The 17,632-nt window shown below is 33.5% G+C and overlaps 1 protein-coding gene across 1 annotated transcript; it reads left to right on the top strand.

The window, feature by feature from the left end:
- The first annotated feature begins 6,030 nt into the window (after nt 1–6,030).
- Nucleotides 6,031–16,457, top strand: LOC143075400 (metabotropic glutamate receptor 3-like). Its single transcript, XM_076250793.1, has 5 exons — nt 6,031–6,190; nt 9,319–10,713; nt 11,755–13,018; nt 13,836–14,060; nt 15,285–16,457. The coding sequence occupies exons 2-5, from the start codon at nt 9,319–9,321 to the stop codon at nt 15,317–15,319; spliced, it is 2,919 nt and encodes a 972-aa protein (XP_076106908.1). The 5' UTR covers nt 6,031–6,190; the 3' UTR covers nt 15,320–16,457.
- The last annotated feature ends 1,175 nt before the right edge of the window (nt 16,458–17,632 follow it).

Genomic DNA, 17,632 nt, shown 5'->3' with positions numbered 1-17,632 from the left:
AACAAACCTATGTCAATCCTCAAAAGTATGTCCTTTTATCAAATCTATGTGCTATCCCATGTTACAAATCTCAGTCCTTCATTATCTCAGTCCATCATTTCTAAAATTAGTTTTGTATGCCCTCACCATAGGAGACCGGAAGTTGATTAAGTGATCTGTCTTTCCGTTTAGTCTATCCCATTTTCATTTCCACACTTAAACTTGCATTTACCTAATGCAAATTTTATGTAACTCATATTTAATTCTAAGCACCATAATCAGCAGATAGAGTTCGAATTTGGGAAGTGAGTCATTTATTGTTCTAGAGTTATGCCCCTTTTTAGGTTGGAATTTTTTGTTTTTTTTTGTTTCCACCCTCTTACTTAAGTTGGCTTCATACAAATTTATGAAACTCATACACAATGCTAAGAACCACAACATGCAACCAGAGTTTAGATTAGGGTAGTAAGCCATTTACCATTCTAGAGTTATGCCCCTTTTAACTTGATCAAATCAAAATGTTTTCATTTCAACACTTTTACTGAAGTTTACCTCATGCAAATAGTATGAAACTCATTCAATGCTAAGAACTTAAGAAGCACAATATGCAGTTAGTCCATTACTTTTCTAGGGTCATGCCCCTTTTCAACTTGGGAAATAACAAAGCTTAAAAAAGAGGGGAAAAGGGGGGGGAATTGTGTTTTCAGACACATTTTGTTTTATTTACAAAGCCATGTCCTCACCTATATAACATCTCAAAAAGTCTAAATTTGCTGAAGTGATGTTTTGATGGATATGAAATGTGGCTGTTTTAAATGTTGCCATGTGGATGTTTAGTTCTTATGATTAAATTCATGATTATCCCTGATAAACAGAATTGTTGTAGAACACTAGACTATGCTCAGTCATGTATGGTTTTAAGTTTTCTTGTTAATAGAGGTTGAAAAATCTTGTCTGACAAGAATGGGTACTTCATTGACAGAAACTAAAAATTATCTTGGTAAAAACAATGTGGAGCATGTATATCAACAGTGTTTATTGATGGTTATATTACAAAACTATCAGTGGCTGACAAAAATCGAAACATTGTTACCAGTAGAATTCATGATGCCATGTTTTAAAATCTGATGGTGAACCCTAAAGCAAAGAAAAAAAACCACATATCATGTAGAAAAACTCACGAAGAACAAAAGCAAAGTTGCTGTTCGTCTTATGTGTCTCAGTAGGTTTCTCTCAGTATAGGAGTGTCCAAATGGTGAGGTCTCCATTTTATGGTATAACATTTTAGTCAATCTTCCTTTTCGTTAGAGCGTCATTATTGTCTAGACTGTATTTTGGTTGATATTTCTCTGTTCTTCATTGTTTTGCTCGCTATTCTGTATTCCATTCTAACCTTCAGTATATCTTGGGAATATCTCGTGTCCAAGTACGGATCAAGGATTTTGATAGGTGGTCTCGCAAGCCAACATTTGTAGTGATACTTTAAAAAGTCTGCATTTGTCAAGCTCCATAATTGAAAAATATGATAGGTTTTAGGGGCATTGGGCTTCTTTTTAAAAGGCATACAAATCAGTATCGTACTTCTGCATAAAGTCCACAATTTCCATAAAAAGTGGAGTTTGATTTTGACATTGTAGATTATAATATCGTTATCCTGGTCAGTATTATTAGAGCTTTATGAGGACCCTTTAACTAAAATAATGGCTGATTTTAGACAACAAAATGCAGGAGACATACCTGTGAATCTGGCAAAATATTATGGCGTAGGATGACCTAGATACAATGTATATAATATTCATATGAAGTTTGATTTTCTGTTGGAGAAGATTTAAACTTCACATGATTTTACGGTCCTCTTTTTATCTAAAACTCTAAAGATGATACAATAAACCTGAGACTATTAAAACAGTGCAGGAACATATATATATATACATAAAGATTTTTATCCAACGTAATCATAGGTTTGAACGTAGTTTTCAATTTAGACTTGTTTATACTTTTTCGTTTGGGCTTGTATCATATTTTCCCTCCGGTTTATATGATCCGTTCATCCTATATTGACTCTTAAAATTCAAGAGTCTGTCTTAAATTAAGGGTAAATTATATGGCCTTCCAAATACCGTTTCGATTCCTAACATCACTGAAGAGACATTTATTGTCGAAATCCGGATCTGGTGTATTAAAAAAATATTGACACCTCATGTTTGTGGCATAACATCTTGGCCACAAGTTTATTGTTTTCTGTTTATAGTATTAAATTTATATGAAGATCCATTTTGTTACATCTTGTGATCGATTTTATTTGGCAATCGCCAATGGCATTCAGCAGGGTTAAAGAACATCAGTTGTTCGAACTGTTGGTGAAATGCGTTTTGTTTAAATATACTTTTTCACTTTTTTTGGTCTTTTGGAAAATGTTGTTTGTGCTGTATTTGGACCCTTCTACAACGAAATTTGTTTTACATGCACACGTATAAAAATTGCGATTTTTATCCAACGCAATCATAGGTTTAAAATAGTTTTCAATGTAGACTTGTATATATACAGTTAGATATACTGTTCCCAGCACAGTGTTATAGTAGCCTCAGAATAAACAAACTCCGTAAAGTCTCTTGACACGGTCCACTCGGGTACATAGGCAAACTACGAGCGAAGAAAGAGACCAAAGGAACATTCAAACTCAGAAACTTATAAGTCATAAATGAACAAACTATGTACACAAAACACAACATAGAATCGAGTAACACGAACTCAATCAAAACTGGGGGCGAACTCAATTGCTCAAGCAGGTTAAGCAGATCTTGCTCCAAGTAAAGTTAAAATGTATTGTAGTCTGACTCGATCGCCAATCAATACCGTGTATCTTGATTATTACACAAATATGTTGAACCTAACTTTGTTTACTTTGGGACCTCTGCAGGAATACAAAAAAAAAAAAATGATAACAAACTCCGGTTATTTATTTTTAATTTTCTGAACATAAATGCATATAAATTTTATATATATCTAGGACATGTAATGTCTTAACATGTTTCCAGTTTGTCCGCATTCAAGAGTAAATTTTGTGTTGTTAAAGCAGCCATTTTAGCCCAAGGGTCCACATGAACCCTAAGATTCGCATCTTGCTACGGATAATGTAAGTATTGCTATCAATGATTGGGTATGCACAATTCAATCACTGCTATTTGACAGGACTGGCCACTTTGTCTTACATAAAATAAGAAGATGTGGTTTGGTTGACAACTATCCACCAGAGAACAAATCACGCATATGTAAACAACTAAGTCACCGTATGCTCTTCAACAATGACCAAACCCATACAGAAATCAAGCTCTAGAAGGCAAAATCATGCCAAAAGGATGAACAATTCAAACGCAGTGGCGGATCTAGAAATTTTCATAAGAGGGGGCCCACTGACTGCCTAAGACTTTATAAGTTTGATTAACTTGTGTCTCATCCCTTTTGCACATTTACACAAATAAAATATGTTTAAACTAAAACTGCCTAAGAGGGGGCCCGATTCCGTCACGCTTCAGTGATTCCCTATATAACCAACTATTTTTTTTCTGAAAAAGGGGGGGGGGCTGACCCCCCCCCCCCCTCTTAAATCCGCCTCTGAAACGAGAAAACCAAGGGCCTGTTAATGTACAAAACCCAACTGCAACGAACGGCAACCACTGAATTACAGGCTCATGATTTGTTGTCCATTTGTAATATATCAGAGAATGAATTGATTAGGATTGTCATAAATTAGGACTACATGTTACATCTATCAGCACTAATAGTTTAATGGGAAAATGACCATGAATAGTGGACAGTACAGCCACCATTATCCTTTTACATGAAAATTAAAAGAAAAGTACATAGAATAATAAATAAATCATAATAGCAATTTTATTTAATTTAAATCTAATTTAATTTTGAAGTTTTATTTTATAGCTTTTTAAACATCTTGACACTACGGAAAATAACATTAAGAAAATTATAATTACAGAAAAATAATTCTCCGAATGAAGGTTAGAAAGATATTGTTGAACTTGAATGCAATGTATCTATCACAAAATTACGGGTCGTTCTCTATTTTATAGACAATCCTTGTTTAATATCAGTTTGCAAAGAATTAAATGAAATGAATATGGGACAAGCATTAACAGAACAAACGAGTTTTTATTAAAGAAAATAAACAAAATAGAAAGTCTTATAGTTTAAAATGGATAACTTGTAACTTTATGTTCCGCTATATAGATGATGCTCTCTCACTAAATAATATAAAATTTGGTGACTATGTGGAACGAAACTATCCCATCGAGCTAGAGAAAAAAGATACTGCAGATGCAGTTAAGTCTGTCTCATATCTTGACTTAAATCTAGAAATTGACAATTAGGGTCGGCTGAAAACAAAACTTTACGACAAAAGAGATGATTTCAGCTTCCCAAATGTGAACTTTCCATTTCTATGTAGTAAAGTTCCAGCAGCGCTTGCAATTATACTATTTACCGAATTTGTAATAACATTAGCAACACGACGGGTGCCACATGTGGAGCAGGATCTGTTTACCCTTCCGGAGTACCTGAGATCACCTCCAGTTTTGGTGGGGTTCGTGTTGCTTAATCTTTAGTTTTCTGTGTTGTGTTTACGAACTATTATTTGTCTGTTTGTCTTTTTATTTTTAGCTATGGTGTTGTTAGTTTATTTTCAATCTATGAGTTTGACTGTCCTATCCCTGGTAGTTCTCGCCTCTCTTTTGTAAATTTCAATTTTTTTTGTAAAAGTTTCATTAATTTTAGCTTTTTATTTATTGTGACAATCAAGGCACAATAGTCTTTCTCCACCACCTCCACCCATTGGATAATTTAAAACGTGTTAGTAACGACAGGACAAAAACAGAAAAATGTGAAAATGAAAGACCTAGACTTATATTGGTATAGACACCTGTCTATTGTCGAGGACTTCAATATGTTGTTTTCTAAACGTCTTTTGGTTATTTTTGTCTTTGGCTTGCTGTTTCGGCTACTTCAAATCCACAACTCTTTTTATTGGTACGTATTTCAACAAACATACAACACACAGACATAAAAGAACCTACGAACATATGAAATCGGGGCTTTTCTGACAACGAATAACAAAGACCTTCTTCGCCATCTGACTGTGCTGGTGATAACAAAATTGGAAACAAAAGACCTTATCATAATATAGATACCAGTTCAGCAGTGGAATCTTAGATGTTGTATTTTTGATGCCTGTTGGTTATTTGTGGCTTTTGATTTCTGACTTGTTGGATCCACCCGTTTTAAAAAGGGGGTACCATCTCAGGATAAAAGGGGGTTTCTACCCCATATGCCCAATTCAAATGTATTGAACGTCAAATAAAAAATGAGAAGGGGGGTGGTGGTGGTGGTGTCCAAACCGTCTGTATCCGCCACTCGACGTACTATACCTCAGTGAAAGTAAAAGCAATAATTCATAAACAAAAATAATAATGTATAAATAAAGTTGCGATTATTTTTTAAGAAATAAAATAATAACGATTTAAAATACTGTATTTTTTTAATTCGTAAAATTCCCTTTTAGAAGATCTGCGATGTAACGTTATACACAGCTTCTTGTCATGGAAGATAAGCCAGCACAATGAAGGGAGATAACTATTAATATATTTCAATAATTTTAATAGACTACAAATTTTTATATTTTTATTTCGTTACACTTTTGAACAAAAAATATTTTAAATAACCTCTTAATTCGTTTTATTTGAATATGTCAATAAAATATTTATATCATATCAAGACACGCTTTTAGATTCTAATGAAATATTGTCAATAAAAATGAGTAAATCATAATTTCTGTACGCATATTAAATGATTTATTTAATTCACACTCTGTATTTCAATACACTTTGCAAGGTATTTACCTGACACACTTTTAGCGCCTTAAGTGAATTGATCCGTAAATTAGGTGAATTATATTGGTTTTCTATTTATATACCTGGAGAAGTTGTTAGACAGGTTTTACAGCATAAATTCACACTTCAGTTATTTTAAATGACAACTAGTGTAAAGGACAGAAAGAATACGAATGGACTGATATTTTTGTTATTCAGGGCTTGGTTTTGGGGGATCACTGGCAACTTGTTTTGGGATCTTACAGAAGGGAGAAGGGGGATTTCGGGATTTGAGGGACCTTCCCTGATTGGACTGATATTGAAATTGCAAGGTAAGTTAACTTTGTTATTTTTTACCTGGAGAATTAATTCTGTTATCTAATTGATTTCTTTGGAATTTTCGAAGTTTATTTTCAAATCGGCTGTTTTGTTTTGAACTGTGAATGTGTAAAGAAATTAACTGTTATGTTTTGAATTTCGCAAGAACTTGTAATTAATGACAAAAAATATTTCATTCAAAACAAATATATGAAATGTTTCCTTATATTGGAAAAAAGAGAAAATACAAAAACCAAGTCGACACCCACCCGAAACTCTGCAACCATGCATGTCTGCACCCATTCCAATTCACATGTGGAATGGTTTCATAGTTATAATTAAGATCATTGTGGAATAACAAAAATGCACACATAATAGACAAATAAAAGTTCAAAAGAATAATATTATCTGCCAGATATTTATGTATTATGCATTTTGAAAATATGAGGGGCGATCCACCCTAAACATTACAAAATGCACAAAGAAAAAAATATTTAGATTTGTCTGTTACTATAGAAATTATAATAGGAATGTTGATTTTTGTGCAAATTTAAAAAAAAGAATCACATAACGTCAGTGAACATTTACTTTTCCTTCAGTCTTGCAACGCGTGAAGAAAGAAAACAATCTATTTTTTTGGCGACAACTCGAAAACAATTTTTTTCTTTCAATTTTAGCTGAACATAAAGTGACAGCTTAGGGTGAAACAAACAGTTTTTTTTTCTCATGGTCAAAAACATTTTTTTTCTCTCCAAAAACTGGAAACAACCTTTTTTTCCAAAAAAAATCTATAGCCCCCCCCCCACCCCACCCCGCCGAAAATCAAATGGTTGCTGCCTAAATGGATCCGAATTTCGTGCATATTGACTTTCAAATAAGACTTAATAAGGTCTTGTACCATAGGTTTTATATTTGCAGAATTTGGTTCAAAGAGTAGCTTTTAACAGGTTAATTGTTTTGGAGGATTCATATTGAAATGAACGGTTTTTGGAGAACTCCCTGAAATGGTATATTTATAATATAATATACCGAAGAGGTTGTAAATTTACTGCACACAAACCGTTATTTTGGATTTGTAGAAAAATATAAACGTGAAGGTGCAAATCTTTTGAATAAATGTCACGTTTTTTTGTTGGTAAACAACGTTAAATGATACAAAAATGACTAAAATCAGCTGCTTTTCCGTGGTCTCCCTCTTTGCGCATCTAGTTCTACTTGAGAAGAGAGAGAAGCAATCTTAACAGCATATTTTAATCAGATTGGTAGTAGATTGGTTTATTTATGAAATTGATGCCATTTTGGAAAATTAAGAGTTTAAGAGGGCTAAATCTAACAAATTATTAATTTTCTGCAAAAAAATATGAACCAAAAGTTTCAATTATCAATTCAAAACAAATTCCTGATTTAATATTTTAACTGATCATACAAAATAATGCCTTTCGGAATAAAATATAATAAGAGTTACAATACCCATATTTTGGTGACCATTTCAAATCTGAAGGGATAGTTAGTTGATGGCCTGTTACAAGGCAAAACGAATACCTCTAACCAAAATATCATATTTTCTCATAAGCAGTACGTTATTCCCGTTCTTTATCACAACCAGTCTGACTTGAACCTACACATATAGTATTCAATGTTTAAATGTTCTCGTTTTGAATAAGCATATATATATTTGCCACTGGACGTTTAGCAAGAAACTATATTTTTGGCAGCCACATGTAAATTATAATGTGATTAATAGGTTAATCAACCCCCTTCTTCAGCATCGAGACGTACATGCAGTAATAGAAGCGTAAGAGCATACTATATATACTAGTTGTCGTTTGTTTATGTAATTTATTCGTGTTTCTCGATCGTTTTTTTTTATATAGATTAGGCAGTTGGTTTTCCCGTTTGAATGGTTTTACACTAGTAATTTTGGGGTCATTTATAGCTTTTTGTTCGGTGTGAGCCAAGGCTCCATGTTGAATGTCGTACATTGACCTATATTGGTTTACTTTTTTAAATTGTTATTTGGATGGAGAGTTGTCTCATTGGCACTCACACCACATCTTCCTATATCTAAGTAATAAGAACAGACCATGAAACAAGAACAAAATTACATTCTATTTGTAAAACTGTATGAAACATACTCTCAAAGTAACCCAATCATTTGCAGTTTGAAGTAGGCTAAGTGGTCTACAATAACTCCTCTTCCCCCCAGTCCAACTTAAAACAAGTATCTTATTCCCAAATTACTGAGGGATGATACTTTATGAATTTATGTGTTGAATATCTTAAAGTGGTTGGTGCATTCGCTTCAAAAAATAAAAACAGACTTAAACTTTCAATAAAATTTAAAACTTACTGTTAACAAAAAACATATTATACTAGCAAGTTTTTGTTTTTGCTTATGTCATTTTTTTCAATATTTTTTTCTCCTTTCTTTCTTCCTTTTTGTGTGTATTGTGTCGATTATCTAGCTGCGGAACCATAGCTCTTAGGTCCTTATGTTATTTTTGGTCCGCAAATAGTAAAAAAATAACATAAGGACCTAAAAGCTACCGCAGCTATCGATTATCAAGCCAGTACGATACGAATGATAACAACAATGTGCGTGAAAAAGAACAATTACATGCATGAGAAACCAATATGCACCATACATGTACCAAGATTTGCAAGATTTATGAGATAAAATTAGACATATGACATGTATTTGCTAATGAGATCATTCATTTTAAATAACATATTTTATAACCATATGTTACACTACGTCTACGTATATTTATATATGCACATGTATGTAAATTTAAATTTAAAAAAAAAATGAGCGGTAAACATGTATGTAACAGGAATCTACATTGAATATGGTTTAACCATTAAAAAAAAAAACAGCAAAAAGGTCGCACAGAGGACACTTGCTTTTCAATGATCGACAAACGTCTACGTTTTCCCGGGTGTATGCACAGTATGTAGTTATGAACTAATCCAAAATGATACTACTGTTTCTCTATCTAAAGAAATAAAAACTGGACAATTAAAAACAATCTCGTGACTTTTTCCACTTTGTTGCTTACATCGGTCATTAAAGTAGAACACATAAACATTAAATTAGAGAAAAATGTCTTTGTCTGATTTTTGAATATAACATTAATTTCAGATGGCGTTATTGAAGGGTTTACTGATCCTCTGTATACTGAATGCTGTTTTAGGACAAGAAGACTGTCCAGCCACCACTACACCTTGTTTCTATGAGAACATCGGATTTTATCCGTCAGGCAATAACCAAGCTAATGAACATTACTACATCGGTGGGTTATTTGGTGTCCATGAGATGCCAAATGATGCTTACTCTTGTTCCAGATCCGCAATACGAGACCGCGGAATAATAAATCTGCAGGCATTCCTATGGGGAGTTCAAAATATTGGTAGTACCATATCTGCAGGGGGCGTTGCGTTAGATTCATGCTCATCTTCAGATCAAAACATCGAGAACATTCTCAGCTTTGAAACATGTAAAGTAACACTTGGCGAGACCAACCCAGTATCACCTAGAAATTTACTGGCATACGTTGGTCCAGACCGTAGTACACAAGTACCGGCAGTGTCTTCACTGTTGTATGAAATGAATAAAACTCATATCAGCCATGCCGCCACATCGCCACGTTTACGTGATGGCGATAAAGATTCGTTTTTCTTACGAACTGTACCGACTGATGTAAAAGATGTCCTAATGATGAAAGAGCTCCTGGGTAAATTAAATGCTAAGTATGTTATTGCTATCTACCAAGACGATGAGTATGGGATGGGATTGTTTGAGTCGTTCAATTCCACGATGTCTCAAGCTGGTGTGTGTATAGTCTACAAAGTAAAAATGACATCAACAAATATGGCTGAGATAGCTGCACAGCTCCGGACCAGAATCGCTACTAGATATGTCGCGTTGTTGATGACATCAGACAATGTTAAAATGCTTTTTGATTATCTCCGTTCAACAACTGTACCGTTTCCTATTGGTCAGTTTTCATTCATTGGTACATCGTCGTGGGGGACTTTAACTGACGTCACAAGTGGCGGTGGTATAAGTGGTTATACAGTGCAGATTTCCGCGCCAACATCGATAGAAAATGAAGTCAATCAGTTTTACAGCTATTTAGAATCACTTAAACCAAGTCAGAACATGCGCAATCCTTGGTACGATAAGTGGTGGAGATCAAAGGTCGACTGCCCCACAGGAATTCTAGCTGACTGCGAGGCCACCAAATCTTTAGTTGGGAAATCATTTAGAGATGTTTATACCCCTTTTACTCTAATGGCCATAAAGGCGATAAAGAAAGGTATTGAAGCTGTGTCTCAGTCAGAGTGCGTTGGTTCAGCACAAGTCTTGTGCTCCAATCTGTTGAATCAGCATAATAGAGGTCAGCTAATCAGAAATGCCATCATTTTAGCCACAGACAACAATGGCCGCCGGTATTTCCAGGATAATGGTGAACTGGCTGATAATTTGGTCAACTTCAAAATTTATAAAATAGACAGTACCGGAAGTTATAATGTGGTAAGTTTTCCAAATAGCACATAAAAGCTCATTTCAAATTCAATTACGGTAAATATGTAACGTTGGAGTGTTTTACTTAAATTATAAAAAATAATACAAGTCTTTAATGAATAGTATGAATTCTCAAACGAAGAAACAGATAAAACAACACACATACAGATCTTATATAGTAAGTAACAAGCAGAAACATACAACTTATATAGTTAGTAACAAGTAGAAACATACAACTTATATAGTAAGTAACAAGCAGAAACATACAACTTATATAGTTAGTAACAAGTAGAAACATACAACTTATATAGTTAGTAACAAGTAGAAACATACAACTTATATAGTTAGTAACAAGCAGAAACATACAACTTATATAGTAAGTAACAAGCAGAAACATACAACTTATATAGTTAGTAACAAGTAGAAATATACAACTTATATGGTTAGTAACAAGCATTGACATACAATTTATATAGTAAGTAGCAAGCAGAAATGATAATTCTATAAACACTTAACCATACGGTTATACTATATTTTTGTATAATTATACTATATAAATCCAAATACAAAAAAATGTATAAAATATACATAGAAAGCAACATAATTATGTTCAATGTATATACTAGCAGAAGCAACATATATGTATACAAAGTACAAGAAATGTATATACATATAGAAGCAAAAGATAAAAAAATATCGTTAGAAAAACCATCGAATAATGTAGCTGTTTAAAGAGTGTGACAATCATAGAATATATAAAATAATTTCTCTTTGCTATGTTTGATTAAAGAATAGTTAAAACTATGTATGCAACAGTTACATTTAACTTCGTTTTGTTGTCATATTTGGCATGTTTATCAAAGATATGTAAGGTTTCTTAAGACATATTACAAAAAACCTTCAAATTTTCAAATTTTCAATTTATTAAAATGCGTAGCTACGAATGTGCTCGAGTCTTTAGTCTCAAGCTCCTGGTTTCCCGTATACTAGTAGTTTTGTGCATGGTTTTATGTGTTTATGGGTTAATCTTATTGAAACTATACTTTTCAGTTTGCTAACTATGATGGAAATAACTTCATTCTATCTGGTGTAGCACCTGCCATAGATTCTCAATGTCCGAACTCGCCTTGTTTGGAATGTGGTGAGATGCCATCTTCGACACAACCAACTACCAAACCACCCACGACGACCACAGTAACCACAACAACCGACATAACCGAGGGAGGGAAATACACTCAAGTACTCATGTTGTCAACACAGGAATTTACAGGAGTGTATGCAGACCAACGAAGAGATATGTACGAATTAAGATTTGAACTAGGACAGAAATGGATCATTGCGTTGGGTGTTTTGGCGGGAGTTGGTCTGTTAGCTGTCCTTGTATTTGAAGTTTATATTTTATACAAATTAATGGGAACAAAAACTGGACGTCAATGGAGAACCTTATGGCTAGGACAGTTACTTCTTTTTGGTATATTTTTATCCTACTTAACTCTATTTGCATATTTACCTATCCCAACCGACGCTACTTGCGGTATCACACGCTTTGGTGTAGGACTTTCATATTCAATTATGTTCGCTGTTCTTTTGGTTAAATTGATGGTCATTTTAACTTCAAAATCAAGCGAACAATCAATTTTAGCTGATGACATTGCATCTCCTAATTATCTTAAAGGCATCTATCAGTTTCTGATGTTTGTATTTGTCGTCGGTGTGCAAGTAGTAATTGACGCACAGTGGTTAATACTTGTTCCCCCAAGAGCAGTCAAGGTCATTACAAATAATGGAGACGAGGCTTGGGTGTGCAACCATTTCACATGGGAAGCAAAAACAGGATGGAGAGATATGAAAAACTTTGTCCGAACTGGGTTCGAAAATCATCTAATTTCTCTAGTTTACATTATGTTTTTAATATTGATGAATACTGTCGTGGCCATGAGAGCTCACGGAATTATTACCAATCATAGAGAAAGCATTTTTATTGGAATTGCGTCTGGTTTCTGTATTCCAATTTGGATTGCATGGGGTCTGGTAGCAGGACTCAACCGGGAACACGACGTGTCACACGAGTTTACGGACGCCTGTATGGCATTTGGGTTGTTCATTACAGCTACCTTAGTTCTATTTTCTATGTTTCTACCAAAAGTCCGCCAACTTGTCAACATGGGCGTAGAAGGCATCTATCTGGAAGATGACAGGGAATCATACTATGCACAATCTGTTATCATGGCACCACCAAGCTATAAGAGCAGACCTAGCTCAGTAATATACGTCAATCATACAGATCCAGTTGTCCTTAGCAACGGCGATCCAAGTAAGAATTATCAATTTAAAAACAAAATTTAATAAATTACATGCGTCCGAAGATCTTTCATGGATTTAACTTCATCAGCTGAACTGAAAGCAAATGAAAAACGAAACAGTTGGAATGTTATATTTATTTGCCAAAATGTGTCTTAAAAGTAATAGCCGAATCCGACTTTGCCTGAAATAATTGAAACCTTGAACATAGTTGTGTAACTGTTTAATAATTTCACAATTACTGTTTATATATATATCCGAGCGGTTGCCTTTAACTGTTCGTCCCTACATCTAATTCATTTGAACTTTGGTGGATAGTTGTCATATTTTCAATCACACCAAATCTCCTTATAAGCATCTTCTATTTTAAATTTAACATTGTGTAAACATACTGATTATTTAGTTTAAAGCTCATGTCCCTCTGTTATTGTGTACATATATATGTCGACTTTGGATATTTTAACTAACTAACTAAACTTAGAACGTAACCCGAGACTAGTAAATAAAAAAAAAAAGCCAACAGGTGTAATTAACAGACTTCTCCGAAAAAGTTAGAACAGATACATGTCAAACAGGTTGGATTGTCATAAGGGAGAACATGCATCAACAAAATTTAACAAAATAGTACTTTGACCTATAAAAGTATAATGGTTTACTTTTACAAATTGTGACTTGGATGGAGAGTTGTCTCACATCTTCTTAAATATAACTATTATTGTAATTCATAGAAAAATCGGATTTGCAAATACTTATTGAAATGACATTTTAACTTTTCACACTTATAATACATTATAATTCACAATAAGTTAACAATTTGAAACAATTTCCAGATCATTTAAAACATCCTGGGAGCATGTATAGTGGACACAGTGCTCCAGTTTATACGAAACGACCAGATGCCATGTATGCAACTGCAAGTAAAAGTCTAAAATTAACAAACGATTTATCTGGGAAACACCCACAACAACAAGAGAGGAAACGACCTCAATCAGAGGCAGGATATATGTATAGAAAAACCAGATCAGAAAGTGGAGGTACTGTAAGGAGTTTAAGAAGTGAGTATTTCTATGTCAGAGGGTCTGAATGGGGGTAATGTACAGAAAACGAATAATGGACAAGGCATGCAAATTAGATGTCCCAAAAAACAAGAGTAGAATAATGTTTTCTGATATAATAAATAGAGATAAATGGCATGAAAGTTAAGCTGGAACATTACACCACAGGGAGATAACTCTGAACATTTTAGGTATACTCTATTGTTAAGGAAAAATTAGGCGTCTAAGTTATCAAAATAAGTGTTTGTAAAATTGCTATTTATCCAAGTTTTTTTTGTGAAAATCTGTGGTTCAAGTTGTTTGAAATTATATATTATTGTTAAAGGGTCAAAGTAAATACTTTTGGTCAAGATTTTATGAAAATTAAACGGGCCAAATTAATTTTAGTCCATGTGTTTGGTAACACCTTAGGGAATACAGTAATACATATTCTTCATAATATATACTCAGAAACATTGATAGCATTTTGAGTTTAAGCCAAGTTTAAATATCTTAGAAAGAATTTGATACGTAACGAAGTTTTTCATGGATCATTGTCATATTTACTTACAAAACTTTCGTTTCTACCCATGATCTCTATAAAAAAGGGCTCATCCTGCCATACAAGGACCACTTTACAAAATATAGTTCTAGAATAAATTAACTATGAAATTAAAAACGAGAACCGCACAACCAAAATCACGCTACAGACTACAGATAATTTCAATGCTTCGTAGAAAAATACAACAAAGCGGGAGCCTCACTTCATCTTGTTACTAAAACTCAGAAAATGAAGTATTTTGACACTTTGTAGAAAAGAACACGGGTATACGTAATTGAGACAATACCAAACGACAACATAGTCAAGATGGCTTTGTTGTGTTCTACAAATCTAGACAGTTGTTTGTTGGTTTTACATTATGCCAGGCTCTTAATAGTTATCAAAGGTACCAGACTTATAATTTAATACGTCAGACGCGCGTTTCATCTACATAAGACTCATCAGTGGCGCTCATCATCCAGTGTCTAAATGTAAATAATTTCAACAGAACTATAGCTTCGCTGTATTAACGTGATGTTTTAATCATTTCTTAAAAGTATGACATCGTTTAGTTAAACTCTCTAAGTACTGTGTTTTCATATTAAAACAAAATGAGGCATATACATTTGTACTTTATCATGCAGACATGTTGAAAAATAACTAATGTATTATGTAACATACATTCTTTTTTTCTTCCTTCACAGAATCGCGTTCACAGACAGATCTTGGTGCTCTATGAGTTTGCATATCAGTAGCCATGTGATATTCGTAGCCAATTATTTTCACGATATATAAATACATGTGAACTTTGACTCACTTCCAGTTCACCTGATAAAACTGAATGAGAATGTGATATGAATTTTTCAATGATTATTATAGACATTTGTGTGCAATTATAATTTTGTGAAACAATTCCATATATTGCACATTGTCCGAATATTAACCAATCAAAACGACATGCTTGCATATCCATGTAGTTTGCAAGTACGCATGTCACCAAACAAGAGTCACCAATATTGGCGGAATGTGATATTATAAACATAGCATTTTGTGGGGGGAGGGGTCGTAGCGTTCATAAATGTATGGTTTGAATCATATTTACTCCATTATTGTTACCTTTAATTTAAGTATTTTTTCTAAGGAAATTTAAATAAAAGAAAATTTGAAAAACGAAAATCAGACAGCCACCAAATGAAATATTTACTAGGCGTAGTTTAACATACATTCTATTTATCTGACAGACATATGTTACAGAATACACTTGTATAAAATTAAAATGAAATGGGGAATGTGTCAAAGAGACCACAGCCAGACCAAAGAGCATGCACGAATATTACACGTGCATCGATAGAACTTGCAAAGTTGTCATTCATCTGTTTAATATTACAATTATTGAACCGTTTGACAACCAGTAAAAGAAGAAGATAATAGATTAAGGTACTTAGAACATGGACACTCGTCTAATATAGCGTATACACAGGTTTTTCGTTCACCAAAGCCTGTGACTTGGTAGGAACAAAAACACTGGTGGTTGGTTTTGGCTAAGGAAAAAAGCACTTTCGTAAATTCAAAACAATAATTCGTTAGCTGATTTGTCTTGTGGTCTGTCAGGTTAAACAGCTTTAAAACATAAAACAGTTCATTATTTTTTTGTTATGTTAGCCATATTTCGTATATGAATTTTTAAGACGTGTCTCATTATTGTAGCGAGAGGGATATTACTAAGTGTATTGAGAGCTTGCCATATATATTTTTATTATGACAATATAGTGTGTTTGTATTAATATTTATATGTATATTAAATACACTTGTACATAAAATTTACATATAATTGAAATGTCTTTCTTATTAAAGTGCTACAATCCAGTGTGTAAAAATGTCTCTTAGTTCCTCGAGCTCCATAGTAAAGCGTTTCATTTTTCAGTTGAATACACCGTTGCCACATGTACATGTATTTCCTTGAAGGATTGTGTTCTTTGAACCCTTATATTCGAACTTTAAGGGCACTGAATTACGACCCTCCAGGTGACTCGAGAAAAGACCTCTGTGGGATATTTCATGGTAATAAAGTATTATCTGATCGAATGAATATTCTTATCAAATAAAAGTAGAGTTCAGTTTTAACATTAAGAGATTACAAATTGAGTTCGGTTCAGATATTGTGAGTGTATTTTAAGTTCGGTTAAAAACATTGAGAGTGCAAGTTCCCTCCGTTAGTCGCAGATATTGAGAATGCCATTCGAGTTCCATTCAGATATTGAGAGTGCTAGTCTTATTTCGTTAACACAACGAGAGTGCAAAATGAGCTTGGTTCATATTTGATTGTATTACTTGTTCTTAAAAAGTCTACCAGCTTTATAATTTTTTTTATTAACAATTCAAAGACGAGATCAAAACTGCAATGTGATCACAAGTGCAAAAGAAAATTATTTAGCATTCGAATTGACTCCATTATCTCTTATTGATTATAATAGTAGTTACAATTTTAAATACTTCGTTTTTTATGACATGTCATACTGTGTTGATTTGTCTTTTGAAAATTGTGGGGGAAAAGTAAAATCACAAAAATACTGAACTCCGAGGAAAATTCAAATGGAAAGTCTAATAAAAATGGCAAAATCAAAAGCTCAGACACATCAAACGAATGGACAAGAACTGTCATATTGTATGCGCACACATTTAACAACGCATAATTTGGTAGTATGTACACAGAATTTCTGATTTTATACCATGCACGATATTGAACTATAATTGATAATTGAGTGTATACGTACCATCAGGTTGGTATATTGAATAATGTATTACTGTGATGTCAATTTATATGTATACAAGCGTTTCAGCTAGACAGTAAACCTCGCTTGACACTGACAGACATCAGTGGCGATCAAAACAGATCAAGACCAAATCAAATACAAAGGTGAATATTTTGGGGTTTTCTTCCCTTGGAGAATATAAGAAAAGGTTTCATTTTCACAATATTCACAAAATTCAATTAAAATGTTTTGTAAATCTCTCACCTCTCTCGGAAAACATCATAGTGTCATCAACATTA

The sequence above is a fragment of the Mytilus galloprovincialis genome, chromosome 5, assembly GCF_965363235.1.
Source record: "Mytilus galloprovincialis chromosome 5, xbMytGall1.hap1.1, whole genome shotgun sequence".
NCBI lineage: Eukaryota > Metazoa > Mollusca > Bivalvia > Mytilida > Mytilidae > Mytilus > Mytilus galloprovincialis.
The sequence above is the reverse complement of the archived record's forward strand: the minus strand, read 5'-3'. Positions and strand labels throughout refer to the sequence as shown.

Excerpts from the sequence above, each read along its gene's own strand:
- LOC143075400 (XM_076250793.1), top strand. The coding sequence starts at position 9,319 with ATGGCGTTATTGAAGGGTTTACTGATCCTCTGTATACTGAATGCTGTT. Across the intron at positions 10,714-11,754 it reads GTACCGGAAGTTATAATGTG|TTTGCTAACTATGATGGAAA; the intron begins GTAAGTTTTCCA and ends TATACTTTTCAG. Across the intron at positions 13,019-13,835 it reads CCTTAGCAACGGCGATCCAA|ATCATTTAAAACATCCTGGG; the intron begins GTAAGAATTATC and ends AACAATTTCCAG.